At 36.3% G+C, this 23,916-nt stretch overlaps 4 protein-coding genes across 4 annotated transcripts; all 4 read right to left on the bottom strand.

The window, feature by feature from the left end:
• Nucleotides 1-59: 59 nt before the first annotated feature.
• LOC107023763 (ran-binding protein 1 homolog a-like) lies at nucleotides 60-3,638 on the bottom strand. Its single transcript, XM_015224560.2, has 4 exons — nucleotides 3,411-3,638; nucleotides 3,161-3,312; nucleotides 2,919-3,044; nucleotides 60-706 (listed from the first exon to the last, which is right to left on the bottom strand). Exons 1-4 carry the CDS (start codon nucleotides 3,563-3,565, stop codon nucleotides 474-476), a joined length of 666 nt encoding a protein of 221 aa, XP_015080046.1. The 5' UTR covers nucleotides 3,566-3,638; the 3' UTR covers nucleotides 60-473.
• Nucleotides 3,639-4,617: 979 nt separating this feature from the next.
• On the bottom strand, nucleotides 4,618-5,562 carry LOC107022513 (DExH-box ATP-dependent RNA helicase DExH12-like). Its single transcript, XM_027917979.1, has one exon. It carries the CDS (start codon nucleotides 5,560-5,562, stop codon nucleotides 4,618-4,620), a length of 945 nt encoding a protein of 314 aa, XP_027773780.1.
• Nucleotides 5,563-6,448: 886 nt separating this feature from the next.
• Nucleotides 6,449-15,351, bottom strand: LOC107022999 (DExH-box ATP-dependent RNA helicase DExH12-like). Its single transcript, XM_015223563.2, has 4 exons — nucleotides 15,130-15,351; nucleotides 11,971-14,948; nucleotides 9,979-10,368; nucleotides 6,449-9,869 (listed from the first exon to the last, which is right to left on the bottom strand). Exons 2-4 carry the CDS (start codon nucleotides 14,923-14,925, stop codon nucleotides 6,690-6,692), a joined length of 6,525 nt encoding a protein of 2,174 aa, XP_015079049.1. The 5' UTR covers nucleotides 14,926-14,948; nucleotides 15,130-15,351; the 3' UTR covers nucleotides 6,449-6,689.
• A 979-nt stretch (nucleotides 15,352-16,330) lies between these two features.
• On the bottom strand, nucleotides 16,331-20,298 carry LOC107023409 (ERBB-3 BINDING PROTEIN 1). Its single transcript, XM_015224099.2, has 10 exons — nucleotides 20,139-20,298; nucleotides 19,914-20,040; nucleotides 19,571-19,655; nucleotides 19,311-19,460; nucleotides 18,853-19,006; nucleotides 17,490-17,705; nucleotides 17,260-17,396; nucleotides 17,042-17,133; nucleotides 16,766-16,948; nucleotides 16,331-16,674 (listed from the first exon to the last, which is right to left on the bottom strand). The coding sequence occupies exons 2-10, from the start codon at nucleotides 20,002-20,004 to the stop codon at nucleotides 16,619-16,621; spliced, it is 1,164 nt and encodes a 387-aa protein (XP_015079585.1). The 5' UTR covers nucleotides 20,005-20,040; nucleotides 20,139-20,298; the 3' UTR covers nucleotides 16,331-16,618.
• Nucleotides 20,299-23,916: the final 3,618 nt, after the last annotated feature.

The raw sequence follows: 23,916 nt of genomic DNA, 5'->3' as shown, positions 1-23,916 counted from the left end.
GAGAGCACGTTTCTCTTATCATGCCATCTTTAAAATTTTAAAAAAAGAAGTCACATTCATAGAAACACAAACATAGAATGCATCAGCCTAGCAGTGGCTTAATTTCCCCAAATAAGTAATGAATTGAATTATATGGAACCAAGGACACGAAGAAAGAACAGCCTCAAAAAGAGGCCTTACGTAAACAACGTACAGTTGGGTATATAATACCAAGACTTACAATAGACCAACACAATACTTCAATCAAAGAACAAGACCCGACCTCAACCTGAGTTTCCCCAAGATGTTGAAACACCTCAGAGATGGACAAACAAATAACAACCTCCCCCCCCCCCAGACGACCCCGCCCCAAAGCAACACCAAGAAGTAAACACCCCTCTTGCACTTGACCAGACTACACCCAAATTTGGTTGGCAAAAATGGAGGTGGTACAAACCTCACCAACTACATTTGGTGTACATGACATACGTCTCTCAGGCTGAAGCAGTCTCTTCCTTTTTCTCTGCATTATCAGAAGGCTTCTCTTCTTTGACGTCGTCTTCCTTAACTTTCTCTTCAGTTTTTTCCTCGCTCTTCTCTTGTGGTTTCTTATCTTCGACACTCAACTTCTCAAGTAGGCCAGCAGCATTAGATGCATCCACATTTTCCTCTTTCTTCGTTTGTGATTCAGCAACCTCTTGGAAAGTCTCCATGAAGGTCTTGCAATCTAAGAAAAAAAACATTACACTAAGGCATCATTTTTGCTGAGGAGAAAAAAAAAATAAACACAGGCAGCAAAATAAAAGAATCGGGGACATGATCATACACACTATTAATCTACAACATCCTCAGAATCACTTCCAGGGGCCCTCTCAAGTCTCATCCAGTGTTTGACTTATCCCCAATCATGGGATATTTTCTAATCCCTTGAAAGTGTAACTAACTCCAACATGCCGAGTGAAAATTGCAATGAAGACAGTTCAGGAGTCCTAAAGGACCTGGTAATTGAAAGATCACCTTCCGGCTTTCATACCCGGCCAGGTTTAATTCCACGCCTTATAATCCAATAGTGCTAGCTGATAATTTATAACGCACCAGTCCTCAAAGTCCCTAAAGAGCAATCACTCTCAAGTAGGTAACCAAGCATGCAGTATTAACCATGATTCCTTTTAGCAGTACCTAAGATTCTGGAGAGAAGTCCAAGATCAGTTCTCTCAACACTACACGGACCTCAATCAAGAGGATATGACCAAAAGGTTCTCAACAACTTATTAATAAAATATCAATCACTTAGGTCATTGGCAGTTCCCGGTTTGGAGAACCATAAATGGGGGCATTTTTAATGGGTTTCTGTGGACTGAGGTTGTGGTTTTGCCTTCTAGCGGTACATCTGGTTTGCAGTCTAATGTTTTAGATTCAAAACCTGTGAGGCCTGGAATAACATTATTTCAGGAATTTGGGAATTTCTGAACTACAGCAGAAGGCAGAAATATGGGTACCTTACATACAGTTGTCCCATCACTCCCCTCTCAGCTAATCCAACCTGGCCTAAATCTTAGTAAGGTATAATATTGGTACTAATCGTATGATAGTATTACCAATTTAATGTAATGAGAATAAAAACACAACCAAATAATTAAAAAGGTATAAGATAATATGTATGTTGCCACTAAACAATTATAATATACATGTTATTCCCTTGCAGAGAGAAGTCACCTATCAGTTTAAGGTCTGGTTTGCTTTTCCCACATCAGCAAAGTCGTGGATCTAGTGTATTGGAGGGCCTAAGGCATGGAAGAGATCAGACTGGTGACAACCTAAGTCACAGGTTAGATGATCTCTATTCATAGCGCACAATGTTTGAGCAGTAAAAGTTGTACATCTATAATCTTGAGCCTGCACTTAAGTATATAATTGGAAAAGAATTTATGGACTCATCAATTCCCTAGTTTCAGCAATCAACCTTAATAAGGATTTTACTATTCCAAGTATTCCAACTGCAACCACTGTTTCAATTTTCAAAAGGCAAGGATGTACTACTTAGGGCATCTTAACTTGATCACTCTTACTTGCTATATATATATATATATATATATATATATATAAGGAATACACACCATTGAAGCCATAACTAACATCTCACGTTGAGAATAGGTACCTCGGATATGAAATAACCTCTATTAAACTTCAACATCTGAAAAATCAAGCCATTGGTTCTAATATAGACAACTTATTTAGGCTTGAAGAGGAGAAATTCAATTACCCTGTGCATCTAAGTACACTTCTACCCCTCCCCCACACACCCCAATTCAGAATCTATAGAGACAGTTGGTTATCTATATTACACCAACAAACCACCCAAAACATAATTTGGTGGTACTATATTGTTGCCTTGATCCATCACCCAATCCAAACAACAATCATAGCCTCATAAGCCAAAACTACTGGAACACCTTTGCATCCCAATTACGCTCAAGTAGATGAATTGCAGAATTTTACACCTCAGACCTGAAGATCTAATCTTATGATTGTCACTACATTCAATCTTCCAGAGTGGAGTAAATGGTAGTTTCAACTAGACTAATAGTTTATGAACAATCAAAACGAAATAAATCATATGCACACAACAGAAGTGTAATTAACTGGTGAGCTTCTATACTCAATTGATCTGATCATCTGAATACTTCAGAAATCTACAACTAAGATACGTGCGCCCATTACAGCATTCAGTAGAGAATGAAATGTTCTCCAAACAAAAAATCTAATGTTATAATCATAGGTAGGAAAGGAGCCATTATAATGACTAGAAATTACGGGGCAAAGGCAATCACAACAAAAGGAAATTGCAGATTTGAGCTAATTGAAAGCTTTCATCTATCAAACAAGACCCTAGAATCTAGTAAAAATTTAACCGAACCAGCAGATTCAGAAATTCTTACTCTCTAACGATGCAAATCTAATACAGAAAAATTCATCCTTCAATTCACCATCAGCAAAATCTGCGGCATGCCACACACAGGACTTCTCGTTTCCAGCATGTTCCTGAACTGTCATCGTCGGAATAACTGCATTGCACCGAATCAGAGTCCAAATCTCAGATCCCGAATCAAATGAAACACATAATTGAATAAAATAAACTTCAATCATGCAAGTAAAAGTCAAAATCGAACTGTAAACAAACCTAGATGATTGGCACAGATCTTAAGAGTCTTAGATTGACGCATAAGAAGACGAACTTTTCCAGTTTCCTTATGCTTCAAAAGCTTAACAGTACCAGCACCTCTCTCTTTCCACTGATTTCCCTCTTTGTCAAATCGATAAAGCTTCGCTTTCCTGTAACGACAAATCCACAAGTATTAAAGTTATTCATCATTCCTAGAAATCGAAGCAGATCGAAAAAAACAAACACGATTATCAGTGAAATCAATTACAAATCGAGGATAGCATCTTCGTTCTCTTCGCCAGTAGTTACGGCAACTTCCTCGAGCCTGACAATCGGCGCAACCTGAGCTCCGGTATCTTCGTCATCGGCTCCGGCGGCTTCTTCCTCTTCTCTGTGCTCGTGTTCAGGCTCAGCGCTAGACATTGTAACCGTACGTATGCTGTGTTTCTTAACAGAGAGTTTTTTTTGTAGAAAGAGAAAAGATAGTGAGACGCTTCAACAGGGAAGAAAGGCTTATATAAGAGTTTTGGGAAGAAAGCGTGATGCTTACGCACATGAATTTTTTTTTCTTTTATCTTTTTTATCATTAAGCCCTAATTTAATTAATAAAATTCTCATCTTAACCAAAAAAAGAAAAAGAGTTCTCATCTTAACTTATAAATTAACTATAGGTCAAGAGCCTAAACAAAGATGAATGCATTATTATAAAAATACAGACCTAAAATTTCTACTTTAGGGTTTAACCTTTAGATTTTTATTATTAATTTATTTTAACATTAAATCTCAAAAATGTTGAAAACAATTGACTATATGTTGTGTACATCTTTCATCGAAACTAATTTTTTCTTATATAGATATTTATTGTAAAACTAAAGAACAAAAAAAACAATATAAAGAAGAAGCAAGAACAATATAAGACAAAAGGAATAACATAAGATCTTTTTCTTTTTTTCAAGTGTTCATCAAATCTTCAAGCGTATACAATATGAAGTCTTATGCCTCTATTTATAGTGTAACATAGAGATATACAAAAAGTTATTCATAAACATGACATTAACATGAATATAATGGGGAGGTTATGAAAGTGAAAGTTACAAGTATAATGATTATAAAATTGAAAGTTAGAGAGGTTATGTTTATCTTTATAATGGAGATGGTTATGTAGTAACTTCGTAGTGGACATTCACGTTATATTGTTTTATAATAGTATTTGATTTAAAGTTTTTTCCCATGAGGATAAAATAGAACAGGGCTCAATTCATGAAGAAAAAAAAAAAGGAAAATATAACCAGAGATGTTTAGTTTTAATCGTGAATTTCATAACCAAGACATGAAATTGAGTGCGTAATTTTAGAAAATATACCAACAAAGGTGAACTCATATCCAAGTTGAGTAGTGTGAAGAATTGAAAGTATATAAAAGCAATTGCAGAATTGAAAGTGAAGTCAGAAAAAAGCTACATCAAATCCATAACATCAAAGAGTAAAGTTGTATTGCTGGTCACAACCCTTATAAGAATCGCACTTGAAATAGAGTGTGTAGTTCCTTGTTCCAGCTTCAGCAGGGGCAGCAAAATCCAGCTTGACTTTAGATTTCCTTTGGAGAGTAACTCTCTTAATGGCCAGTAATTGGTTGCTCTCTGTATCCCCAATAACAAGCCACCATCCTTCCTCCTCTTTCGTTCCGGGATATCGAGGTGCAATAACAGGTCCAACTTCTGTATCTCGCAAAAGGGTTACCTGCACACTCACATTATGACTTCCCACCACATTATACTTCAAATGAATGATTGGAAACTGGTTACAGCAACGGGCAATATGCCGAACCTGCACATCCGACATATGCAATAGCTTACACTTGTCATCATCTTCCATCTCCGCTAAATCAAACACCGTCTCTATACGATTTTGTTGGCACTTGTTAACCAATTCCTCTGTAAAGTAAGGAAGCTGGAGAAGCATCGAGTTACGATGCAATAACCCCTGTGTCACCATCTGGCATACCTCCATCGTTAGAAGTGTTAGACTAAGCCAACCGTTACTGGAAATAACATCAACCATTGCTTGAACCAATCTAGTAGCGGAAAGAATCACCTCTCGCTGGTCAAATACAAGATTTCCAACCACCATTCGCCTACACAAATGGGCTTGTAAAAGAGCATTAGCTTTTACATGAGGATCTGTGTAGTTCGGATTCTCAAAAGAGAATGGAAGATGATGAATCAACTTTTTCATCGATTCTTCTTCACCTGGTCGTATTGGCAGCTGTTCAAACTCTGACGCTGACGCCAATATTTCCAGCAAGCCATTTAAATTTGTTTGGGAGGTCACAGAAGAGCTAAAACGCTCTATTGTGGTCTGACTGATATTATAAGATGACGCTATCGTACCGAAATTCAAAGGTAAACGCAGAAAATCCATCAGGCTGTTGAAGCTCTCTCAAGAAAAACAATACTAATGAGCAATTCAATAATTCTCTCAAGCCATTCTATTTATGGAGTTTGTGTTTTTTTCCTTCTTACAAAGCCAAATCCAAATAGAATTTCAGCTTCAAATCCTTTTTCTAAATAAGGCTAGTAATTCCAAACCTTTTCCAAATAGAATTAGGTCATGGGCTCTTTGGCCGGAACATGGGCCATAGCCCATCGGTTTTCACCGTCTTAAAATCCGACCCAGGTATGTTTTCTTAAATACTTAATCTACATGTGTTTTCTCAACTCTTTGTGAACAGATCCTAAGACTGCGAATTTGAACTACTAAGGATGGTCTCTTGGTTTCGCTCTTATGCGAGCTGTGTTCAACACCGGTAATCTTCTATTTTGATTGTTGGTCGATTTTTGGCTGTTTTGAAGTAGTTTCCTGACATGATCCACCGGCTTGAACCTTCATTTTTTATTAGAAGAAAACTTCATTAGGTCTTATTAGCATATGCTGAAATCAGCATATGATTTAGCATGTCATTTAGAGATCTGTTTTGCAATGCATATGAGTTATACATCCTTATGTGTTTAGCCTCTTTGGCTGGCCAAATTGGTTTTAACCAAATGAGTGTAGGATTAGCACTTGGATATGACTAATAACTTTTGATTATGCTTTGATCTTGGCTTGTGTCTCTGGCTTGATCAACTATGCAATCCGATTAACATCAGAACAAATAGTCTAATTGATTATTTGATTCTAAAATTTAATTATGGTAAATGTTATTAGCGCAGCTTCCTCTTTTGTGCTATATTTGGGTAACTTTGATTTAGTACTATCTAATTGATTAAGATACCTACTGCTCCATTCAAGAAAAACCAAAGGAAAATATAAGAAGAGATGTTCAGTTTCAAACGTCAAAAGTTTAGTAAGTACTTCCATTTTGAATTCATACTGAACAAGTCCTCCTAAAAAGGATAACTGAAGCTATAAAGCAGGTGCAGCATTGAAACTGAAGGATCCAGTACCAACTAAAAGCTGCATAACTAATCACCACTAGATTGTCTACAAAAATAGATAAAGCACTTGGGAAAAGTTCTCAGAAAAAGAAAAAACCTACATCATTCTCTTCAACTGTCATCTTCAGCCATTGCCTCTTTAACATCAAGAGTAAAGTTGTATTCCTGGTCACAACCCAGATAAGAATCGCACATGAAATAGAGTGTGTAGTTCCTCGTTCCAGCTTCAGCAGGGGCAGCAAAATCCAGCTTGACCTTAGATTTCCTTTGGAGAGTGACTCTCTTAATGGCCAGTAGTTGGTTGCTCTTTGTATCCCCGACAACAAGCCACCATCCTTCCTCTTTGGTTTTGGGATATCTAGGTGCAAAAACAGGTCCAACTTCTGTTCTACCCTCAAGATCTCGCTCAAGGGTTACCTGCACACTTACATCGTCTCCAGCACTCACGTTATCACTGTCCACCACATGATACGTCAAATCAATGTTTGGAAACCGGTTACAGAACCGGGCAATATCCAGAAGCTGCAAGTCTGACATCTGCAAGAGCTCACGCCTCTCATTATCTTCCATCTCTACCAAATCAAACACTGTCTCTATGCTCCTCCCTGGATTTTCTTGGCACTTCTTAGCCAATTCTTTTGTGAAGTGTGGAAGCTGGAGAAGCATCGAGTCACGTTCCCACATCCCCTGTGTCACCATCTGGCTCACCTCCATTGTTAGAAGTGCTAGACTAAGCCAACCATTACTGGAAATAACATCAACCATTGCTTGAAGCAGCCTAGTAGCAGAAAGCAACACCTCTTGCTGGTCAGAAGCAAGATTTCCGCCCACCATTTGCCTAGAGAAATGGGCTTGTAAAAGAGCATTAGCCTTGACATGAGGATCTGTGTATTTCGGGTTCTCAAAAGAGAAACGCAGATGATTAATCAACCTTCTTATCAATTCCTCTTCACCTGGTCGTATTGGAAGCTGTTCAAACTCCGATGCTGACGCCAATATTTCCAGCAAGCCCTTCAACTTTGTCTTGGAGGTCACAGAAGAGCTAAATCGCTCTATTGTGGTGTAACTGATATAATAATATGACGCTATCATACCGAGATTCAAAGGTGAAAGCAAAAATTCATCCTCAACAGTGACACATTTACTAGCCTCCAAGTCACTGATGGTATTCTCCACTAGCTCCGACAGTTGGTCAGACAGATGCCTATGACTAACACCCTGCAGATTGTAGTAATTTGGATTCTGTGTCAGCCTCCTATACATGAAGGTCCATGTTAGGTAATCAACAGCATCCTGCTTGTTCTGAATAACGCCAACCACCACCTCAGCATTCAAATTATCATGGAGATAATGTTGCAGATGGCTTTCAACTGGGAATGCTTCATACAAGAACTTCTTGTAGTAATCCTTGCGTGGTGCATGGCAGAGGATAACACACTTTCCTGAGCTATCTACAAGAGGTCGACTGGCATGGCCCATCATCTGCAACAAATCAGTAACGGGATAATCAGTGTGTGCATTTTCTCTACCATCATAATACTGTGTCCCCATGACCACCACCAAATGTGCAGATAATGGTACTCCCCAACACATTGTGCCATTCATCACACACACTTGAATCCATCCAGTTTCAAACAATGTCTTCACTATATCCTGATCAGTGGCACTCAACCCCTCATGCAAGTATCCCACACCATACTTGAGTGTCTCTTGCAGCATAGGTTCATTGATCCTTTCCACGAAAGGTTCCAGCTCTTCTGCAGATCGTAGCAGAAATATGGGTGTGTCTTCACTGTCCATGCTTGAATAAGTCATCAGATCTACAGCAGTCAAGCGAGCATGCTTCCTTGTGGGAACATACACAAGTGCAGGTTTTCCCTTCCTTGCATGTTGGACTATTGCAGTATATGTGGGTTTTGTCATGGCTTGCATCCTAGCTTCAAAGTTAGCAATATCAACACCTTGAATGTGTATTTCAAGTGGCACAGGCCTTACACCAGGAGGAAAGTTGAAGAGCCCATGAGATGTAGCCCCAATCCATTCTCCCAAATCCTTGGCATTAGCTAAGGAAGTAGACAAAGCAACGATGCGGATCTTGTTCTCAACCTGGCTTGAGATATATCTCATCCGAGAGACTATCACCTCCAGGATTGGGCCACCTTGACCCCCAATTAGGTGTAATTCATCAATAATGAAAAGACTGACTTGCTGAACATGCTTACGTTGTTTCCAGCGACGAGACAAAGCATCCCATTTCTCAGGTGTGCTGATAATTAATTGACCCTTCTCCAACAGCTTCAGATCACTGGCGGTCTCCCCAGTTAATTCAACAACCCTCATTCCCAGATGGTCTCCAAATTTCGTTTTCCAATCGTTGAACCGCTCCTTAGCAAGAGCCTCCAGTGGAGCTATATACACAGCACGAATGGTACTATCAGGTCCTTTCTGATGATTCCTTAATATGGCAAATTCAGCACAAATAGTCTTCCCACTACCAGTTGGAGCTGCAACCAAGACATTGTCATCTGAATTGTACAGCACTGTGAAAACCTGAGTCTGAACCGGATTGAAATGCTTAAAATCTTGATAAAGTGCTTCATAAGCTGGATTCCTCAATGCAGTAACTGGCAGAGGTTGCAAGTCTAGTAATTCAGTGGGAGGAGGATATTTCTCTGGCAAAATCAGATGTCGGAAAGAGACGGGCAAAACAGTTTGGGACCCTAGCCATTTGTCGGAGACAACCCGAATGAAATACTGTGGGGGCAGTGGCTCATATATTGGGACTGTGAAGTTCAAAGTATGGTCCTCATCAATATACTGCTTCTTCAACATGAAATATTCATGATGGAGAATATACTCCCCATCATTATCTTCAACAATTATCCAGAAAGATTCTACATAACCATGAACCTTGTCTTCCCATTGGAAATCCGGTGTAATAGTCAATTCAACCCTCAAGACTGACCGCGTAATTGGTTGAACGTGTGCAGCAAGGTTCAGCTTTGGGAATTGATGAATGAACTTGTGTAATGTCCTTCCCATCTTTGGGAACCGGATAAGCTCTCCCAACTCTTGTGATGAAAGATCATAATAACGCTCCCAAGCCAAATCTTTCTTCTCCAACTTCATCAAGATTTCATTTGGTATGCCATGGAATTGGCGAAGTGGTGTCTGTACACTCCACATCCTCTTGCTTATCATTTTGCACCATTTTAAGGCCTTCTCAGCTAACTGAGCCCATCCCCTTTTCAGAACAATCTCAAAAAGGGCTCGCATCAAACGTGCAGCACTCTGCAAAAGCAAATGACTAAGTAAGATAATTCGCTATCAGATAACACCAAATCGCAAATGATTAAAGAAATAAGCAACTATAGGAGTCTATTTATACAACACAACTAACCTGAGTGATATAAACCATGTCGGATGACAGGGACAACCCCTCAAGCTTCAGCCGTGAAATGTATGCCTGCAATAGTACATTGATCTTGGCACTGGGTTCCTCAAGACTCTCTTTTATTGGAATAGGAACACGATCTAGAAGCTTCGCCAATTCCATTTTCTCATCTTGTCTGACTGTAACATATTTGAATTCCTCACTAAGAGAGAAAAGTCTGCAAAGTTCAATGTCACCCATCGTAGGCTTCAAATGCTCATTGTATGTGGAAATTGTCCCATGAGTTATATAATAATAACTCGCAATGCGACCCAGGTCAGTCACCTGGAAATATCCACTTTTTCTGTCATACTTGACCAAGTTATTCTTGTCCAGCAATACAGCAGCAGAATGTACCTGCAAGCAAGTATTTCAAACTCTGAAGGAACTATCAATGCTTTTCAGCTAAGATGGAACAAAATACAACTCGAAGGTCAAACTATCAGTACAATAAGACATAACAACAATTTCAAAGATGGAAGAAATATCGCACATGTGTTGGATGTTGCTGCCATTGATTATCATAGAATTAATTATATTGAAGGTTAATCTCTGCTCTGTTTCATTCAAACTAATGGAAATTAGCTCTCCCTATAAACAACTAGCTGGCATCAACTCACCAAGAACGAAAGCTACCAACGATCTAACTACTATAAACTAAGCATTAACATAAATACTCACTCAACTATTAGACATTACTTTTTTCCATGAATGGCATCAATTTCACGGGAGCGCAAGATTATTTATCATGGAGAATCTGAGCAAGCCATTTGAATAACATTTAGCAATACAAAAATACGGTGCAACCAAGAGAATATCATAATATGAGTATGTCATTTAGATGGTCGCAGATATTTAATGAGAATTGAGGTTGCAAAGCAATAATTACTGTTAAATACGGTGAAGCAAATTCAGCGCACCAATTCAGTGTATGTGCCTACTTATATAGGAGTTTGAACGATTATATGCAAGCTTTGGTCTGAATACCAGCACCATGTCAAACTAAATGATGGCAGCGGCTACAGGATTCTTTCTGGACAGATTTTTGGTTGGGAGAAAGAATACTTAATGGACAAATCTCCTGTATTGTGTAGCTTAGCTGTAAGCAAAGATAGTACAGTTACCAAATGTTATACTGACTCGCACTGGCATTTAAATTAAAGAAGAAACTTCAATGACTGGGAAAACGCATGAAGATTAGCCAATTTCTATATATTTTGGAATCTATAAACCTTGATGTGAGCCGGCTAGATTCGCAGAAAGCTAGTAAGGATAGACAATCTTTGTTAAAAGCTGGTATACCCTTCTACAGAAGCAACCAGACAGGTGGAATAAGTCTTGGCCTTGGAAATTGTTGTGAGAGTAAAAAGCATCTTCTAAGGTTTTCTTGTTTTGGTTGGATTGCTCTAAGAAAATGTGTGTTTAGCTCATAGAATTTTACAGGAAAAGGCTTCTCCCTGTGCAGTAGTTGCTGGTTTTGCTCAGGAAACGATTGGCCATCTAGTTTTCCTTTGCAGCAAACAAGACAAATCTAGGATCTTTTTCTTAATACGAAATGTGCAGCAGATGATGTCTCAACACGTGAAGAATTTACTGGAGGCGGAGTAGAAGAGTACAAAAGATGAAAACAGATCTGGAAAACCATTCCTTCGTGCACCACATGGAGAATTTGGTTAGAGAGGAGTAAGAGATTCTTTGAAGGACACAAAAAACACATATCATTTGTAAAAAAATAAATGTACTCAGCATTTATGTTTCTGGTGCAGGAACAACAAGATAGAAAATTTTCTCAGTACATGTTGCTTTCAGAGTTCCTAGGGATGAAACATTGATGGTGATACTGTAAATTTTGTTCTTTTTATTTTGCAATGCCTTCTTGGCGCTATTAATGAAACATTTATCAAAAATAAATTAAAAAGGAAAGAAAGGAACAGCAAGTGGAATATATATAAGACTTACCAAGTCAGCACGCCTTTCCTCCAAAGCATAGTCGGTCTTTAGAGCATCAGCAGGTAGACCATAAAGTGTGGGATTCCGTACCATGCGGACATAGAGGTAAGTATACAGGAGCCATTTACATGCTTCCTTGGCATTCAACACAGTCCCGAGGACAATCTCGGCATTTAACTGATCTGCCAACTTGGAGATAAATTGACTTTCTATTGGCAGCTGCTGATTCATCAGGGACAAATAATACTGCAATTCGCTGTGGCCCGTTAATATGATTCCTTCACCATAGGTGTCATATTGAGGACGTCCAGCACGACCAAGCATTTGCATAACATCAAGAGGACTGAGTTCAGTCCATGCTCCTTTCTCAGGATTGTAAATCTGGGTACCTTTTATAATCACAGTATGTGCAGGTAAATTGACACCCCATGCTAAAGTGGCTGTTGAAACCAACACTTGCACATGGCCATCAGCAAAAAGATCCTCCACAAGTTGCCGATCTGTTCTAACCATCCCCGCATGATGAATAGCAAAACCATATGGTAAAAGATCTTTGAGATCATTGCTCTTCACAAGCTCAGTTTGCGACTGTAAAAGTTCCCGAGTTAAACTGTCCTCCTTCAAAAACTTACCAAGGGTGTCATTAGCAAGTGCAGTATCCCGTATCGCACGAGCTGTTTTAGATGTTTCCTTCCTTGAATGGACAAAAATAAGCACCTGATGCTTTCCTGCAATACTAATCACCTTCTCATAGCAAACATCATTCATCAACTGGAATCTCTGCAGTGGCTTCTTAACTGTAATTCCAATATACTGCTGAGCCAACGGAACAGGCCTATAGCTATTGTCAAAATGGAAGAGTCCTTTCTTCAGATCCACTCGCAAAAACACAGCCACGTCCTCATAATTTGGAAGAGTTGCTGACAATCCAACAAGACGAATATGCTCTTTGGTGGTTTCGATCTGTCGAATAGTTCTAGCGATGATACTCTCCAAGACAGGACCTCTATTGTCATGCAGCAGATGAATCTCATCAATAATAAGAAGTTTCACAAGCTGTGTATATGTGCGATCGCCCGACTTTCTGGTTATAATATCCCACTTTTCTGGGGTAGTCACAATAATTTGAGTCTCTTCAATCTGTTGACGAGTTAATGTTTGATCACCACTCAACTCTTTCACTGTGACACCATAATGTTCCAAACGCTTGGAGAGATTGCCAACCACTTCAGCAACAAGGGCTTTCATGGGTGCCACATATACAATCTTATAGTTGTTGTGGTTGAATGTACCATCATCTTCATTGCGGTTTAGTGCAATTTGCTGAAGTATAGTGAGCATAGCTACATTGGTCTTCCCGGCACCAGTTGGAGCACAGAGCAAAATGTTCTCCGGAGAAAAGAGGGCAGTCTCATATACTTTACTCTGCACCCTGTTCAATTGGGTCATCCCACTGAATGCTGGTTGAGCCCACTCGGGAATGGAGGATATCTTCACAAGCTCTTCACCAGGATCTAGTGGCCTTGGCTTCAATGCTGGCACGTGAACTTCCTCGTACCCCTTCTTATGATTCCTGTAAGACCCCACTGGAAGCTCACATTTCTTATTTGCCATCAACAAACCACCTTGCTGAAATGCAAGGCTGTCGAGATCAAGAAACTGACGCTGCCCCATTAACCAACCATTATCAAGATCTCTATCTACAAGTGCCTTCCTTTCTCCATCACCATCAACACCAGACTCGTCTTTAAGACGCCTAGCCTCTTCCCTAATGCTTTTCTCCAGATTCTTCTGCCTCTCTTTTGCAGTAGCCCTAGTAGCATGCAATTGTTCTAATATAGCCACATGATCTTGTCCCAACCCCAACATCTCTTCTTCAATTTTCTTCCTATTCTCTTGGTCTTCAGCCCTTGCAAGACGGGTACACCATACTACCTTTAGCCGGTTGCGCAGAAGATATTTGATGAGACTGAACTTATCAAATTGGAGATGCACCAGCAGCTTTGTTTCTACTTCACGATCATCGCCTTCAGCAAGAATTTTAAGAACCTCTTCAGCAAGCTTTTGGCTCTGTTGGGGATCGATCTGCTGCTCATAAGCTTGAGAGATCTTTCTTTGAAGCCAATAAGCATCTATGTCCTGAACATTCAAGGCCATTCCCTCATCGGCCTCCCGCATCTCATCGTCATCAATGCCACTGCCCATCTGCATAGCACCAGAAGCACTGACTTCCATCACATCATCGTCCTCCTCTTCATCATCAGGTACAACATCAAGATCACTCTCTTCTTCTTCTTCTTCATTCTCCTCAAACTCAACTGCTACACCGACATCATCATCAAGACCATCATCGCCATCAGCTGCAGCAGACGCTGATGCATCGCCACCATCCTGATAGTCAGTAATGAGTCGCCCAATTGACACCAACTGATCAAACACCTGATTCGATATAGGATTTAACAGCTTCTCAATTTCCTTTTTCTTTTCAGGGTTCTTGAAGTTATCATTTTTCAACACCGCCAACATCTCATCAGCTGCTCCACTCACGATATTGAGAGGCTGTCCCCCAAGTTGCTGCTGAATCAAGCTCAGCATAGCCTCATAAGCAGCCCTAGTTTCCTTTGTTTTAGGCTGGTAAACACCTTCCTCACTCGAAGTAAGAACACTTTCTTCCTGAAGCCGTCTCTTCTTACTTTGCCTAGTGGACTCAGAGACGAGTGGTTCCCGCTCCTTTTTCTTCCTAGCCTTCTGAAGTTTCTCATCCAACTCCGGAGGTCTACCCTTGTAAGCTCGATCACCAAATGATTTAGGGTCAATTTTTCCATAAAGAGACTCAGGTTCACCAGAGGGTTCATGAGTATCTCGGGGACGAGAATCAGTAGTTAGAACAAGACTTGAGTTCGCTCTATACTCATACTGTTTGAAACGTGCATGTGCTTCTGCACCACCGCCCAAATTCGACATCTTTCAGCCGAAAACCAGAAAACCTAAAATTCAAAAAAAAAAGAACTCAACAACTCAAATCAGTCCGCTCAAATAGCTAAACCCTAAGTACAACTACAAAATTCAAAAATTGATTATACAGTTCGGAAAACGCAGATACAAGTTCAAAAAACAAAAAACAACAACAACAACAAAGACGAATTAACAGAAAAACTTAGCACTCACCGGAGTCGGAGAGAGAGATTCGAACGCTTCCGACTATGCCGCAAGTGGAAATGATACTATATAGTAACTGATTAGTAGTACTAATATGTAGGACTCACAACCGACTCGAAGAATCGGAGGACAGTCGCCGCCTCTAAGGATGGAAGAAGCTGAGTTTCTACGGAGTTAAGTGTTATTTGATAGATGCCCTATCGTGGTGAGCCTTTGAATGAACTACAATAAAATCAATTCTAGATCTACAATTACCACTCTAATTTTTCCCTCTAATTATTATCTATTTTTTTGTGAGTGGATGAATATATATTCTTTTAATTAAATTAAATAACAATCATGATGCATATTACATATAATTTGAGAATATAAATACTTGTTAAGACTTAAAAAGACTAAGCTAAAGTATATTTATATGTATTTATTTTTATTATTTTTCATTTATTTGATATCTTGTAATACGATTAAATTATGAATTATGTATCGCAGGAATAAGAAATTATCTATAGGAACTAGACTCTAAATAAAAGAAATTCATTTAATTAAGGGTTCTAAAACTAATTAAAGATGAAAAGATCGTAATCATCTTATCATAATTCAGATGGATATAATATTGCATAATTATAAATTTAATGACTAATATAGTATAGAATAACACTGATATATATTATATATAGAAGATAGACTCATAGTACAACTATTACTCATATTTAGAGCGAAGTATTTTTAGAATATAAATAGTTGTACTTATTCAATATACAAATTTTATTTCAATATCTTTCTTAAGTTGTTATCCAGTGAACCTCGTTCAAAGATATTGTAGGTCATTACCATTTCACTATGTGATCTTCCTAGGCACTCCAATATTTTTCTTGCTTATGGCTATACAATTGTGCAATTATTTTGAATATTTCATGAAGATGTATCAAGTACAAATTTCTTCAATCAATTCGGTTATTAAGTACATAAATAGCCACTTAAACTTGATACATTTTGCAAAATAGTCATTCGAAATTGCTTAACGCAAAAAGACGCAATCTACTATCAACTTACAGTTATAATATTTCTTCATAAAGAACTGATTAAAAGGTGAGATTTCTCAACTAAAAACTATGAAAACATTTTTTCTAGTTAAACAAATCCGTTAAAATCAGAAAAAATAACTGTTCTGTTTAACAATCTTGTTTGATTTTAGTGAAGCCAGTCAATATCAGAAACAAAAATGTCGTCATTCTAACTTCAAATACAGAAAAGCACAATACGGACTTATTGAAGGTTCAAAATTAAAATGATAAAAGAGAATTTTGAATAGCATTGAAAAACCTAACGAGAACAACGTCACATGAAAGGGTACAATAATTGTCCTTCATAACCCCACAAAGATGAACATAAGCAGCTCAACGTGCCGAATCGACCCACACTAAACCAATAGTTTCAGTAAAGTTAATCGATCAAAGCACCTCAAAATTGCAAGTATGAAAGTTTTAGAGCCACTTCACTATCCTTCCATAGGCTCAGCTTGAGATGCCTCTTCTACTTTGTCACCTTTCTTTCCTGCTCATGCAAAGAGGGTAGGGATATCAGAATTCGAAATTTTTGCAACATTGACTCGGTAAATATATTTTGCAAATGCATTTTGAATTACCTTTCTTTTTCTTCCCACCACCTTTCTTCTTAGTCTTGGTGGGAAGGGCTAGCCAAGCCTTGATTTCAGGTTCATTCTCTGTTGATTTTGTAGGCTGAAGCTCCTGGAGCGCATGAGATGTTACCCTATCCGATCCATTAGGCATTAACAGCACTGTGAACTTAATGTGAGCAACCAAATCACCTGTGTAGCAACAAAAGATGATGAAAACGAACAAGAAAAATTATCGAAAAAACTTCCATCTAAAATTTGAATACTGAAGAAAATAGTACCAACCAGGTTTCTCATGTAGAACAGGATATGGCTGCAAAAGCTCATGGTTAACACATTCAACAAGGCCCAAACGAGCCCTCTTCTCCTCCAAATCCCTGCTCAAGTAAAACTACAAGAGTAAGTAAACAGCATTCTCTTTGATACGTGAAATCAGACATCACTATTATCATGAAACATATAAATTACTACAGTTGAATATGAATTTAGAGAAAATCATTCACCTTGCGGTAAATGGCATGATAGGGAACTTCTGACTGATTTCACTGAAGATGAACCTTGAGGCTTTCATCTTCAAGTTATAGCTTTTGTCCACAGCTCTCTTGTAGATTGTTGTTTGTTTCTCATCCAACAACTTGGGCTGCAAAGTTTAAGAAAGGCCCTAAACTGTGAGATTCACGAGAACTCATAATATTAAATTTTCAGAGGTCAAAGGTGCAATACACGTCCATACCTTCCCATCACCAGTGCTCGTCACGATATCAATGGAGTAGACCTCATTCTCTTCAAATTCTGCTTCATCTACTCTTGTATCAGGATTGGACACGCTCAATACAACTTTGTTTCCATCAATAACAAACTGCTTCATTTGGTGGCTCAATACACCCTCAACAATCTTGCAGTCATAGGCAGCAGCAACCTTCTGAATAGCTTCTGTTACATCCGAGTTCTGCAACGTCCAAGAAACTTAACAACAAAAGTAATACACAAGATGCCAAAAAATAGATACAAGTCAAAGAGCATCCTGGCATCTTCATGCCATGACTTCACTGGCCTAAACAGCATCTGTATCCTAAACACCTACTCTACCTTGTGTCTTTGTCTACATAATCGTACATTCAATTGAGACCAAAGGAAGACATGAAGTCTCGCCTCACAGTAATCTGAGGATTATAAGAACATAGTTGAAACAAAATAGAAAAAGACCCAACAACTTACAAGTTCATACACGTAAATCATTATGTAACACTACGTAAGATGATCTATAACTCAGGCATTACAGAGCATAACACTCAGTTAAGTGGATCTCATGCAAGTCAAAAAGACTAGTGATTGAGGTACATGCCAAAAAAAAATTCAACAAATCGTGTTACTACATATCAAATTTACCAAGCACTAAGAGAAGGAAAATCTAATTGTCGAGAAGAAAAGAAACTGCACTGGGACTGGAAATGTTAGACCACTGAAGATCAAAATAATCATATGGTTGGGGGAAAAAAGTACGTTGCAAAGTAATATTTGTTCACATCCATCGATTATGTCTCCAACTATTGTTTGAGGTTCCTTGATTGGAAAGAAGAAGCCTCAATCGCTCCTTCACTTCCTAAAAAGACCCACCAAACTAAGGATGTAACAAGTAGTCACACAGAGAAAGACTTACGATTCACCAACTAAAAAAGGTCTTATAGTTTCTTTTCAAATAGGCAAAGGTGAGAATCATAGAATTAGCTGAAAAAGTTGCAGTATAGCAGGTCTTTTAAGCAAAAGAGGAAATGTTGCACAAAGCAAAGGAGCAGCAAAGATTGAAAAAAAAAAACATGCACATCAACACCAGATCACTACTACCATTTAGAAAGTAGGATGACACTATCCATTTGGTAAAATTACTTGAGTTAACAGAAGCACCCATTGAGGAACAGCCAGTGGGAAACAAACAAAAAAGACTATGGGAGTAAAGAATAAATATAATTCAATTCCACGTAGAAATCCCTTAATTTTATATAAGCAAGATACAGAAAGAAATATCAGTCAATACCTCTAAAATGAAATGTAATTAGTTGGTGCATCACAAAAGAAAACATCTAGAATGACATTACCTTCTTTCCTGGTCTCACAAGTCTCAAAGCAACTTCAGCAGCTGTATTAGCAGCTGCAATGACATCAGCAGCTCTACCAGTAACTGGTCCATTGTGAAGAACATGTGTATGTCCAACTACTGCAATAAATCCATCAATGTGACATCCCATATCACTGCATCAAAAAAGAATTACATGTTACTCTCACAAACAGTTTATCTCATTTTCACAATACAATCAAAAAGGATCACAGCAAAATCCTCTGAATCCATTGACTAGTTAAGGCCTAAAGTTAAGACTTCGACCTGGACAAAAACCAAATTATTTATGACTTAAAGTTCCTGCTATCAGCACTTGATGCTAAAATTCAAGCTTAGCAGCTCTGTGTCGAAAGAATTTTCCTTTTTTTCATCTAAAGTAGCTTCTGGAATCATGATAAACAATGAAAATCACCTCAAAGTGATGTAACCATAACTTACATCTTCAATATATCACCTTCTTCCACTACTGTCTCATCACTAGCCAATGGAGAGAAATGGCACACGGTGTTATTAACTGAAATACATGTTGGAAATGCAACACCTCTCTCAATCTTCTTCTTCACATTCTTGTACATATTTCCAGTTTGCCTGCACAACAATTTATTCTTCAATCAGCTAACTTAGCAGATATCATTATTCCTGACATACAAGTCAAAATTACATATGTTAAAAGTACAGAAAACCCAAGAAATACATACTCTTTGATAAAGGCATCCCCTTTCTCACAAAGATCAACTATCTTTGCTTTTGGCTTGCATTCGGACAACACCAACTGCAGAGCCTCTGCAAAACCGAAACGAAAATAACAAAACTTAGTGCTTCACACCATGAACCTAGGTTCTACTCAGGTGTGTAATAGTTTTGTAATTATAAACAATTGAGATTTTTCTCCACCAGAGGAAGTAAACAGCAACAGACTTTCAGCTATCTGATGCCACAAAAGTTTCTACTATCAATCAGAAAATCAAATAGGCTATGTACAAAATGCATAAAACATCAAATTGAAAACCAAAAAAATAAAAATAGAGAAAGTGGATTAACTGTTAACAATTTCAGCGGCGCTCTTGTACTTGGTGACGACCTCAGGACTTGTGAGATCCAATTCCTTCTCTTCTCTCTCGTCGTCCGACATAGTTACCAAACAGCTATTAATTCAAACACACAAATTCTGCAGAAAGAAAAAACCACAAAACAACGGAGAAAAATGAACTGATAAGAGAATGGCGACAGAGAAAGAGGAATAAATGTAGAAAAACGAAAACTTACCGAAGCAAAATTGGGATTTTGCGATGGAAGAAAAATGGAGGCAACAAGGTTTGGAAGCTAGGGTTTTTAGTGAAGTTAAAGGTGTATGAGGTGATAAAAAGGAGACAAAGTAGTGATTTTTTTTTTCTCTTTCCTAATGGGCAGTTTAATGCCTCGTTTGGCAATGTTCATGTGAGTAGTATTATCGATTGGTATTTTTGGTTTGAAAAATAGAAAGTCTTATTTTTTAAATTTATTTTGTTATTATTTTGGAAGGATAGCTATATAAATGAGGAAATAAAAAGTAAACAAAAATATTTGATAATTTTAGAATTCTAGAGGCAATTAATAATTTGTAAATTTTATGTAAATTAGAGGTAAGTGTGAGTTTTGTTTGTGATTTGTGGTTTTGAGATTTTTTAAAATTTTTAATGAATCTCGAAACATTTTTATTTCATAATAAAAAGAAAGGAGAAATTAAGCAAATATCAAATAAAACAGAATAATTATAAATATAGATCTTTTATACTCATAGTCCACTAAATAATTATACTATATATCTCCAAACTAATTTCGTGTAACTGATACTATATGTGTGTGGGGGGGGGGGGAATCTATTCGGGAAGAGGCATGCGTGCGCCTATGTGTCATTAAGGTTTCTTATTTAGAAATTACTCATTAGTGACATGTGTACGCCAGAGTGTGCGTCTCTATGTGTGTGTCATTAAGGTTTCTTATTTAGAAATTACTCGTTAGTGAATGTACCTATAACAGTATATGTATATTTTTGTGATATCATTATAATTTCTTGTTCAGAAATTACTCATTAGTCAATGATACTATAGTCTATAAGACTGTACGTATGTACACACATATATATTATTTTATTATTATTTTGTGGTATTATTAAGGTTTCTTGTTCGCACTCTATACGCATTGCTCATTTGTAAATGATATTATATATTACTAAATGGTATCTCAGACAAAGTAAAAAATAAAATAGGGAAAAGGGTCTGATATACCCCTCAACTTTGTCATTTAGAGCTGATATACCCCTTGTTATGAAAGTGGCTCATATATACCCCTACTTGTAAACAAATGGCTCACATATACCCTTTTCCTCTAACGGAAATGAAAAAAAAATAATTTTAATCTAAATTTTTATTATTTTTTTCTAAAAAATATAATCCTATATAAGTAAATTTAATCCTCGTCAAACATATTTTTTTTGACTTTTTTTTGTTTCAATGACTAATTTATAATTATTATTTTGATAATCAAATTTATTTATGTTTCACTAATATTCTTATAAACTTATTGTAGATGACCAAATTTTTCTTAGAATACGAAATTAAATTACAATACACACATAAAAAATAGTTTAATTTTTTTTCTTTGAACTAAGGAATGAAAGAAAAAAACAAAATAAGAATAAAAAACTCAAATAATTATAATAAAAGAAGTCAAAAAATAATTTATGTATGAAAAAAATTAAAATATACCTTGAACTTTGATAGAAGAATCATATATACCCCTGAATAATTTTTTTTAAAAAATAGAAGTAATAAATATAAATTTAAAACTAATTTTTTAACTTCCGTTAAATGAAGGGTATATGTGAGTCATTTTGTAACGACAGGGGTATATGTGAGCCGTTTGTATAACGGTAAGGGAACATATGAGCCACTTTTATAACGAGGGGTATATCAGCTCCAAATGACAAAGTTGAGAGGTATATCAGACCCTTTTCCCAATAAAATAAAAAGAAGAATAGAGAAAAGAAATAATAAAAAATATATTATTAAATGGTATCTCTAATAGAGGAAAAATGAGAAAAAACTAAGAAAAAAATAATAAAATTGTTATCAAATGGTATCTCTATTATAATATGAAAAATAAATAAAAATAATAAATAAGAAGAAGAATAAAAGAGAAAATAAAACTAATAAATAAGAAAAGAATAAAACTAAATTATTTTACTTTCTTTAAAAGGCAAAAATATAGAAAGAAAGAGAAAAAAAACTGACAAAAATATTATTAAATAGTATCTCTAATAATTGATGATATGAAAAAAATTAGAAAATAAATATATTTAATGAGAAAGACAAAATAATTAATGATAAGATAAAAACAATAAATGAGAAAAAAGAAAAAAAATAATAACGAAAATTTTTTCAAAATGACAATATTTTAGCTTTTAGTGAATCCCATTAAGCAAAAGTTTCATATTTATTTAAAATGTCAATATTTTAGTTTGTTAAGAGCTGAGTTATGCATTTTTTTTTTGATTAATTTAAAAGAATACAATTAGTTAATATCGAAAAGGAGAAATCATGGGAGAGAATATACTATTATGAACTACTAACTTTGTATTCACTTCGGAAGATGAATACAATTTGATGACTTAAATATAAAACTAATAAACATACAAATGGAAGAAATACATAAATATGTTGTATCCCACAACAAAATGATATTATGAACTATTCATAGTACATTACAAATTTTGATGGAATACAGTTAGAATGAATACAAAATTTATGTATAAAATCCAATGAAAATCATGATAAATATATTGTGGTTTAATTATGAATTGTCCAAACTAAAAATAATTATAAAAGGAAATACTTATTATTTTTCCAGATTTTTTAAATTTGAAAGGGAACAAGGAAATACATATGCATATAAAGACGAAGAGGCTATCGTTTCCTTTTCTTTTCATTGCTCTTGATGATGTTTATATTCTGTAATTGAGGAAGCATACGAATAAGGTTTATAGATGCTTACATCTGCTTTCTTTCGCCTTTCTATTCGTTGATCCTACATTATTGACTTATCCTTGAGTAATACAAAGACCGGAAGATAAAAATCACGAAAAAATTGATCAATACGTGATATACTTCTTGTAGTCCTCTTTGAGTCCGCCATTAGAGAGGAATTTTGAATTTTCCTTATAAAAAATCCAAACGAATATAGAGGATATACTAAACAATTATATAAACAAATATATTGAAAGGTTTAAACAGATGCAAATCAGTAAAATAGATAAAAAAAATCAAAAAAAAAAAACATACCTAAAGTCAATGAGATTTTTGTGATATTTTTTGGGAGATCTTTATCAATTTCTGAAAATAATCAAAGAAAACGTCACATATAAAGGAGATAGAAATAGGGGAATGAAATTTGAAGAACAATAGAAGAAGGGAGTTGGATTTTTGTTTTTGAGATAATTATAAATTGAAGAGAGAATGTTTGTTTGGCTGAAAGTTATTGTTTGAATATTTTTGCAAGACGTGGATACATTTAATTTGATGTAAAACTTAAATATTGACCTTTTAATAATTATTTTAAAGTGTAATTGTTTTAAATAAATATGTAAAACTTTGTTAACTAATTTTTTCAATAACTAATAATGTGATAAAAGTTTGGATAAATTTAAGGAATCACATGATTATAATATGAAATTACAATTCGTTATTTTGTAATTACATTTAAACCCTAAAAAGTAACACAAATTGGATACATTATTATGTAGCTCAGATACATTAAAGTGTATCTCAAATACGTTATAACATAAATTGGATACATAATATGTAGCTCGGATACATTAAAAATCAGCTCTGATACATTATAAAATAAATCAATACATAATATGTACCTTGTATACATTAAATACTGACTTTGATACATTAATATGTAGCTCGATTACATTAAAGTAATAAGAGATTTTAGAGGTTTAGAAATATAAGGGGATATTGAAAATAAGGGAAACATAAAACGCATATTTCTGTAACTTTTC

The sequence above is a fragment of the Solanum pennellii genome, chromosome 6 (genome assembly GCF_001406875.1).
Source record: "Solanum pennellii chromosome 6, SPENNV200".
NCBI classification, from domain to species: Eukaryota; Viridiplantae; Streptophyta; class Magnoliopsida; order Solanales; family Solanaceae; genus Solanum; species Solanum pennellii.
The sequence above is the reverse complement of the archived record's forward strand: the minus strand, read 5'-3'. Positions and strand labels throughout refer to the sequence as shown.

Excerpts from the sequence above, each read along its gene's own strand:
- LOC107023409 (XM_015224099.2), bottom strand. The coding sequence starts at position 20,004 with ATGTCGGACGACGAGAGAGAAGAGAAGGAATTGGATCTCACAAGTCCT. Across the intron at positions 19,656-19,913 it reads CGCCGCTGAAATTGTTAACA|AGGCTCTGCAGTTGGTGTTG; the intron begins GTTAATCCACTT and ends TCGGTTTTGCAG. Across the intron at positions 19,007-19,310 it reads GAAGGTGATATATTGAAGAT|TGATATGGGATGTCACATTG; the intron begins GTAAGTTATGGT and ends TTTTTGATGCAG.
- LOC107022999 (XM_015223563.2), bottom strand. The coding sequence starts at position 14,925 with ATGTCGAATTTGGGCGGTGGTGCAGAAGCACATGCACGTTTCAAACAG. Across the intron at positions 10,369-11,970 it reads AGGAAAGGCGTGCTGACTTG|GTACATTCTGCTGCTGTATT; the intron begins GTAAGTCTTATA and ends ACTTGCTTGCAG. Across the intron at positions 9,870-9,978 it reads ACATGGTTTATATCACTCAG|AGTGCTGCACGTTTGATGCG; the intron begins GTTAGTTGTGTT and ends TTGCTTTTGCAG.
- LOC107022513 (XM_027917979.1), bottom strand. The coding sequence starts at position 5,562 with ATGGATTTTCTGCGTTTACCTTTGAATTTCGGTACGATAGCGTCATCT.
- LOC107023763 (XM_015224560.2), bottom strand. The coding sequence starts at position 3,565 with ATGTCTAGCGCTGAGCCTGAACACGAGCACAGAGAAGAGGAAGAAGCC. Across the intron at positions 3,313-3,410 it reads GAAGATGCTATCCTCGATTT|GAAAGCGAAGCTTTATCGAT; the intron begins GTAATTGATTTC and ends TTGTCGTTACAG. Across the intron at positions 707-2,918 it reads TAGATTTGCATCGTTAGAGA|ATTGCAAGACCTTCATGGAG; the intron begins GTAAGAATTTCT and ends TTTTTTTCTTAG.